Source organism: Centruroides sculpturatus, unplaced genomic scaffold, assembly GCF_000671375.1.
Source record: "Centruroides sculpturatus isolate CEXI.00-Female unplaced genomic scaffold, Cexi_2.0 scaffold721, whole genome shotgun sequence".
NCBI classification, from domain to species: domain Eukaryota; kingdom Metazoa; phylum Arthropoda; class Arachnida; order Scorpiones; family Buthidae; genus Centruroides; species Centruroides sculpturatus.
In genome coordinates this window covers 236,193-243,688 of record NW_019385006.1, presented here as the reverse complement: position 1 = coordinate 243,688, position 7,496 = coordinate 236,193, and the positions used below count along the sequence as shown (strand labels likewise).

Sequence of the window (7,496 nt, the reverse complement as noted above, 5' to 3'; positions counted from 1 at the left end):
TTAGAGTAGTATATTATTATATCCCATGTAATTAGTATATTAGTATATCGCTATTAACCTACTTCGCGTTGAATTTTCATCGATGTTAAGCCTAACAAAAATTTTTTAAAATAATAATCGTCGCAATTGTATCGTTAAAAATTAGAAAATTAAGCCTCGTTTAAATACTGGCTCCCTTTCATGGACGAATGAGTGTTGCCAGCTTAAAACACGTAAAAATAATATTAAAGTAGCCAAGACATAGCCAATATATTGTATCGCCACATCACTAGCGGACATTTGAAACTTGCCGACTAGGACGGTCGGTTAACCGAGGTGTCGGTTAATCGGGGGTCGGATAATCGAGGCTCTACTGTATTACAATCTCGAAAACGAACTAGAAATCTCCCAGGCTACGGACATAACACCCGTCTTCTCTTAAATGCATTAAAGACGATTCCACCCACATGAATTGAATCAGAATAGGCATTCTCGGTAGCAGGACTTTTCATTAGTTAAATAAGAACCAGATCGAGTGATTGGAGTTATTAATATGATATTGGAAGTTGCAGAACGTATTAAATTACTTGAAAAAATGAAAAATAATTATATTATTTGATTTCAAAATATTTTGTATATCTTAAAAATAATTAATTTTATTAAGGGACAAGAAAAAGACCGGGAAATGAGAAACCCTAATTTTAAGTAAAATTTATAAACATTTTGTCTCGGGACTTAAAATACATTCACGAAAATGAGAGAACGAAGGCAGAAAAGGACAAAAACGTCGTTTGAATGTCTGACCCGAACCATCAAAACTAACATATTTAAAACTTTTTCAGGTAGAACAACATTTGAATATTATAGTAGAAATAAATTATTATATTACAATTAATTTAAATGCTAAGATAATAATTCTAATGTAATAATAACGGCGACGAAATCACATAATATGCAAATAATACAAGGTAATTGCAATTAAAGACCCCTATTACATAGATATTTGGTGCGGTGGCATTCGAACACGTGGAAGAATTATCGTAAAAAATAACAAATTAGTTAATCACCAAACATATGCCGTAAATCCATCGGGCTAGTTTTAAGGCTAATTACTAAATAAATTACGTAATCAATTTGGTACTAGAGGTAAGCGTTAGGCGCCATCTCTTATTAATATTAATAATTATAAATAATTTTTAATTAATTTAAATAATTTGGAACCGCTGGGAGAAAAAATCGGCCCGGAGCGGGACTCGAACCCACAACTCCTGCTTACCGTGCAGATGCGTTGCCAGTTACGCTATCCGGACCTCCGATCCGATCTCCTCTTCCAGCGTATAACTATGTAACCATCGACGGTTATTACAATGCCGGCTGGGGACACATTCAGTGCCCACGTCCTACTCCTATAAGGCACTCAACCGGCCATCGCAAGCCCCGGCAAGGCGTAATATATATAATCATCGCTAAACCCGATGTAATATAGCTAATCACCAAACATATGCCGTAAATCCATCGGGCTAGTTTTAAGGCTAATTACTAAATAAATTACGTAATTAATTTGGCACTAATTTTTTTTCTCCCAGCGGTTCTAAATTATTTAAATTAATTAATTTATTTATAATTATTAATATTAATAAGAGATGGCGCCTAACGCTTACCTCTAGTGCCAAATTAATTACGTAATTTATTTAGTAATTAGCCTTAAAACTAGCCCGATGGATTTACGGCATATGTTTGGTAATTAGCTATATTACATCGGGTTTAGCGATGTTTATATAACAAATTAGTACCAATTTCGCCACTATGGTAAATTTAATGCTGCAGTTCATGTGATTTTTTATTTATTCACAAAGTATTCTAGAGAATTTTCTATGGAAATTTTTGTGTGTAAACATTTTTAAGGGGCAAATCACACAATGTAGTGGGTAGCCCTTATACTTAATTTTAGGAGAGGAAAATAAAATATTAAATAAATTCATAACTAGAACGAGAAGTGAAAAGTTTTCCACGTGTATGACAGATCTTCGTTAAAATTCCACAATTAAGTAGTGACGTTAACAGCTGAGTAATTACGGGTGGTCGAATTTAAAGAGAAAAAACACAAAATAAATATATTTTTAATTGTAATAAATTTTCGATAATTTCATATTTTTTCCTTAAATTATACACAGGAATGCGATTTAAAAATACGATTATCGCCATACTCATAAGGGAGACTTCTTCTTTCGGCAGACTCCGATGTTTATTTTAAAATATATTTTAATTTGTATACATTCGGGAAAAATTAAAAACTATAGGTCAAATCGTTTTTTGTTGATAAACAATAATATAAACACAAAAATCGGGTTAATGGATGCACGGGAACTAAAAAATTGGGTAAAACACGCGTTCCCATCGCATAAATTCGTTTATTTATAAGTAAATTTCGATTTTTATACAGCATTTAAGCCTCTAAATAAAATTAAATAATAGTAATTAAAATGATTAGAACAAATTTTACTTAACAAAATAAATTCAGTTATAAAGTTTAATATAGAAGAATCATGGATTTCCTATCGGTTTCCTATACATTAATTCGGAAAGTCTCAAATACTATCCGGCTTGTTTGCCAGAATTGCCCAGGGTACAAATGCGGTTCAAGTATCAAAATAAAGCTCTTGCCGTGTATTCGAGTCCATTGCAATCACAAATGAAAAATTCACAATCGTTTGGGCGTAGCGGAGAAGCAAAGATACAATGTTAAGTCTATGGAAGAAACTTGTCGGACACTCGAGCTTCATCTAGGGATTTAGTTTATTTTAATTATTAGAACAACCCGTTGCTCATTCCTATTCCGAATTACTGCTTTATTGCTAATTAAAAGAAACATATTCCTCATTCACGGTACGAGTATTTTTTTTTACTGTTTATATAGCGTGGTATCCTTTACGAAGCTTATAAGTGTGCATTTTATCTGCAGATATTTCCACCTGATTTTATTCAAGCGAAATGTGATGTAAATAGTTTAAAATAAGCTTCAAAATGAAGAATACAATCTGACATTGGGAATAATGCGTTAAATTTCACAAGTTATAATACTTATATTAAGTGAAAAGAACTGTTAATACAGTAGTAGTATTTTGCGATTCTGTGTTGCGTATGTATATTTTTTGACTTTTTCCTACGATTTATATATGCTAGGCTTGTAAACTTCTTGTTAAATCGGATAAAGATACGGCTTTTCTGTTATATGGCCCTCTTTTCCTTTCCGTTTCCGCGTTAGAGGTGCCTGGGATCTGAAATAAGGGTCTAGAAAAGATGTAAGTGACTCATGAGCCCCAGTTAGACCACCACAGATATATAAAGTTATCTTTAACTTGGTTTAATTTTTATTGAAAATTGTTTTGGCAGCCTTCACAAGTAGAAAGATTCTGTTAGAAACTTGCAAAAGTTGGTCTAATCTAATAAAAGTTATCCTGGCTTTTCTTCCGGATTTCATGAGTAAAAAGTTACTCTTATATTCATTCATTCACTCTTTTTCAATACCTACTATCATCAGAAATTTGCAAGGAAAGCAAGCAGTTTAAATAGTCTTTCGACGGGATAAATTTGCAGCAACTAAATTCAGTTCTCCTGCTGGTATTCTGAGATGCATCCAACAAGTTCTCTCTGGTTCTTCATCTTACGTGTGGTCTGGATCAATTGGAATAGGAAGACGTTATATTATACTTTTTACAAGTCTCTTCTATGGCATTCTGCTTACGTGCCCAAACTAATGTAACTATTATCTCTCAATTTGAAGAAGCAGTGGCCACGTATTAAGACTTTTTCAATGTTTATGTTGTAAACTCTGTTAAGCCTCTTAACACCGGTAAACGTCTGACAAATCTCATCTCTGCTGTCTCTATCTGGAAATCACAGTTTTTCAGCATTATCCAATATTCATGCCCATAGGTGAGAATTGGGACATAGAATGAGTCGAAGAATGACAACTTTTGTCTTCCTCTCTAGCTTTTTTTGAATACTATTGATCTATTTAACTCTCATAATATCTTTTCTTGAGTGTTGCTTTTTCATTACTCATGAATGCAATCCCAAAATATTTAAACTTTATCTGCCTCAAAGTAGTTCCATTTAGTTGGAGAGTAATTGAATAGGATTTCTTGAGTATCAATCATCCAGTCTTTGGCATACTTATTTTCATCACAGGATCAGTGTAAACCTATGAAGTGCTACCTGAAGATGAATGCAAGTGACTGAGCAAAACCAGATTATCAGCGAGAAGTAGTTGACCTATCATATAGTCTCCAAAACAACACTCTTCACACCTCACACTTTCAATCCAGTCAATGCTGTTCAAATAATAAACAGCAGTGGTGACAATGTACTCAACTAAAGGCAAACGATTGCTGGATTAAAAGGGACAATATTACTACTATTATTAATAATTACATACTGAGTAATTTGGCACTTGAAGTAGGCGTTAGACATCATGTCATTAAATTTAACAAAGAGATGCACTTATGCCTACATTTACTGAACAAATTATTCAATATTTAATTATTAATATTAGCGGAAATATAGAAGAAACTGGAAATCGTTTGTGTTTAATACAATTATCAGTCTTTGAGATGTTCATAATGTGTACTAACCAAAGAGCTTTGACTAAACACAGTTTATACAAACTGAAAACTCTGAGCATGCATACAGAGTTTTAACGGCTATTAAAAGCTGGGCGTAAGCTGTGAGAAGTCTGCAATACTTCATGGAAATTATCTCAAGGAACATGGCAATAAAACTTTTTTGCATACTCCCAGCATTTTTTGAAGATTTGGTTTGTTGTGCTTCTGCTAGATCAAAAATCTCACCACTCATTCTGAAATGAAGCCTCAACTATACTTCTGCATCTCTTAGCATAGACTTTTTCAGGAAAATGAGCAGTGATGTCTCAATAGTTACAGCAGTCACTCTTCTCTCCTTTCTTAATGATAGGGATTATAACTCCAGTCTGCCATTGCTTTGGTGTCTTTTTAGAAACCCATGCCTACTTGACAAATACAAATTAATTAAGTTCAGAATTCAAGGCTTTTAACATTTTAGGTTGAATTTCATCATCACATGCTGCCTTATTGAATTTAAGCAATTTGATTGCATTTCTATTTCCATCATGATAAGGCCATTCTCCATCTCAAAAAGCATTCTGCTCATGTCTGTCACTCCAGCATCCACTGGGTTTAGATCATTAAAGTACTCTTTCTTACCTGTTGATAATGTCCTCCTCCCCAGTCACACACTTTTTTCAGTTAGTAGTATTCCCTCTCCTCTCATGAAGACAACATATAGCTTGCCATAGTCTAATGCAAGTTTTCTGCCAAACAATTCTCAGACTTTCTCCTTTAACGATTTGCAGCTTTTCATATAAACTTTGCTATGCTAAGTAGTTTGTTGACTGTAAAGCTTTTTGAACTTCTTGGTTCTGCTAAGGATTTCTGTGTAGTGCTACACCCTAATGTTTCTGTCCACAACAAGATCACCGATGTGATAATTGTTGTTCTGAACGGTTTCCACTCCGTATCAACATCAGATTGCTCCTCGGAAATTGCTCGATACCTAGAAGAAATATCATTTCTGAAAACCTTCCTCAATGATTTATTTTACAAAGCTTTCCACTTTTTATGAAATAACTTTTTAGGTTTTCCAGCTAAGCAAAAGTCATTTCGTCTCTGATGTCTGAGAGTGCAAACAATTTGGCGATGATAAATTTTCAGCTCTGCTTCTCTCTTCGCTTAAACGTCTCACTGAATGAAAAAGATATACAGAAACAATACAAGAATCTATCATAAACCTTTCCCTGAAAGTAACTCTATGCCAGCTATACTTATCGATGTGTCTGTGCTGAAGAAAAGGTATTCACATCCTGCTCATGTTCATTTGATTTGTAGCTAACCCAAATTTTGTATATTACGGTACATCTAAATTTCACATGGCTAAGACATTGGATGGCTAAGATGTTCCAACCCAAAACTGCCTATAATAATAAAGAACTATGATGAATTCAACGTAGATTCTCTCATGACTATTTCCATGAAAGAATCTACTTTGATTTTGATCAAAGTAGAGGAGGAGGTCACAAAATGTTGAAAACATCCAGTAGTACTCAAAAGCTGGTATGATATTAACACTATCAAAATTGCTAAAGTGTTTCATCCACATATTAAAAAAATATGTGAGTATCCTTAATGCTTGGGACTCAATAAACGTACACAACAGTTGAACCTTACATTTACAACAGTCAAATGTAATATGATAATATGTAAGTAAATGCTTTATAATATTTATTTATTAAAAGTTCTCAATACTTATTTCAAATTATTTTCAAAATTTAAATAAATTAAAAAAATAAGCAAAAATTACCTTCCATCAGTTCTGCTAGGAATGGAATGGATTCTGGTAATAAAATCAGATAATTCTCTCCTAATTTCTGAACTAATTCATGCAAAGTGGCAAATCTCACCTACAATAACAAAAATTTATATTATTTTAAATCCTTATATTTTCCATTAACTATTTGCAATGTTACTTACTTTGGGAGAATTATGAGGAGACTTCAACATTATTTGATAGTTGACAGGTTTCCAGAGAGTGTCATCGGCTAGAGCCACGGCAAACTGAGCTATACAAGGGCTTACGTAAATGATTATTCTATCTTGATAGTCTTCGTCACTTCCGATATCATTTTCTATCTATAAAATTATAATATGTAATTTAAACAATTTTTTCATATTATTAATGATGTTTCTAACAATCTATTTTTATTTAATTAAAAATTTATTACTTTTCCTCCAACAGGAATATTTAAAAGTTGCATTGTAGACAAGATATCATGCACTATTCAAAAAATAAATTGGTTAATCATGTGAAAATTTGATTAAATTAATGATTATTTTGTCTTCATCACAGTCAGTTAGATTGTCAGCTTTATATATCTCTGACACTAAATTATTACCAATAAATTTAGATAATTATTTGCAAGATATTTAAATATCCGGGAATATACACAATCAAATTAAGCAAAGAAAACAACGATTTTTTTCATATGTGAGATTCGCTTACAGGTCTGTGAATCTCCGTGTCAAAGAGCACTTTGATTTAATTAGCTGATACCCCCCTAATAGCACAATATTTATGCAACGAGTCCTAGAGGAGGAGATCACAAAATGTTGGAAACATCCAGTAGTACTCAAGACATTAACACTATCAAAATTGCTAAACAGTGTTTCATTCACATATTAAAAAAATATGTGAGTATCCTTAACGAACGAATAATAGCAAAACCATTAAAATGTAGCAAATATACTAATGGTAAGTAGCGATAACCTTCCAATTTCTTATAATAGGTTTTTCATATTGAAATAACCAACTAAGTGGTTACGGCGCGCGTGACGCGCGTCGGACGCGCCTCGCAACAATACTTAAGTCGTCTATTGTTGCGTTAACAATAAATGCTTTAGTTTTGGCCATTGTCAAAGCGAATT

The 7,496-nt window shown here is 33.0% G+C and overlaps 2 protein-coding genes across 5 annotated transcripts in view; both read right to left on the bottom strand.

Annotated features, from left to right (window-relative positions):
• The window catches only part of LOC111633297, an 8,221-nt gene extending 3,385 nt beyond the window's left edge, over positions 1-4,836 (bottom strand). The window contains exon 1 of the mRNA XM_023377835.1: positions 4,773-4,836. Coding sequence (XP_023233603.1) covers positions 4,773-4,836 — 64 coding nt within the window. The remainder of the gene's footprint in view (positions 1-4,772) is intronic.
• LOC111633306 (HEAT repeat-containing protein 1-like) lies at positions 3,243-7,218 on the bottom strand. 4 transcript variants are annotated; one of them, XR_002758036.1, is made up of 6 exons: positions 6,968-7,218; positions 6,797-6,849; positions 6,546-6,704; positions 6,376-6,475; positions 5,647-5,989; positions 3,243-5,571 (listed from the first exon to the last, which is right to left on the bottom strand). XR_002758036.1 is itself a non-coding variant. In XM_023377843.1 (5 exons), the coding sequence occupies exons 2-5, from the start codon at positions 6,827-6,829 to the stop codon at positions 5,949-5,951; spliced, it is 333 nt and encodes a 110-aa protein (XP_023233611.1). In that variant the 5' UTR covers positions 6,830-6,849; positions 6,968-7,218; the 3' UTR covers positions 3,243-5,948. The 4 variants fall into 4 exon arrangements, 1 of the variants encoding a protein (XP_023233611.1); XR_002758038.1 differs by lacking the exon at positions 3,243-5,571 and having other exon boundaries at positions 5,730-5,759; positions 5,840-5,989; XR_002758037.1 differs by lacking the exon at positions 6,968-7,218 and having other exon boundaries at positions 6,797-6,963.
• Positions 7,219-7,496: the final 278 nt, after the last annotated feature.

Bases quoted from the DNA above. Each gene is read 5' to 3' on its own strand.
- LOC111633306 (XM_023377843.1), bottom strand. From the start codon at position 6,829: ATGCAACTTTTAAATATTCCTGTTGGAGGAAAA. The intron at 6,476-6,545 runs GTAAGTAACATT...TTGTTATTGTAG, and splicing joins CTCCTCATAATTCTCCCAAA to GTGAGATTTGCCACTTTGCA. The intron at 5,990-6,375 runs GTAATTTTTGCT...TTATTATTATAG, and splicing joins CCTAGCAGAACTGATGGAAG to GCAGTTTTGGGTTGGAACAT.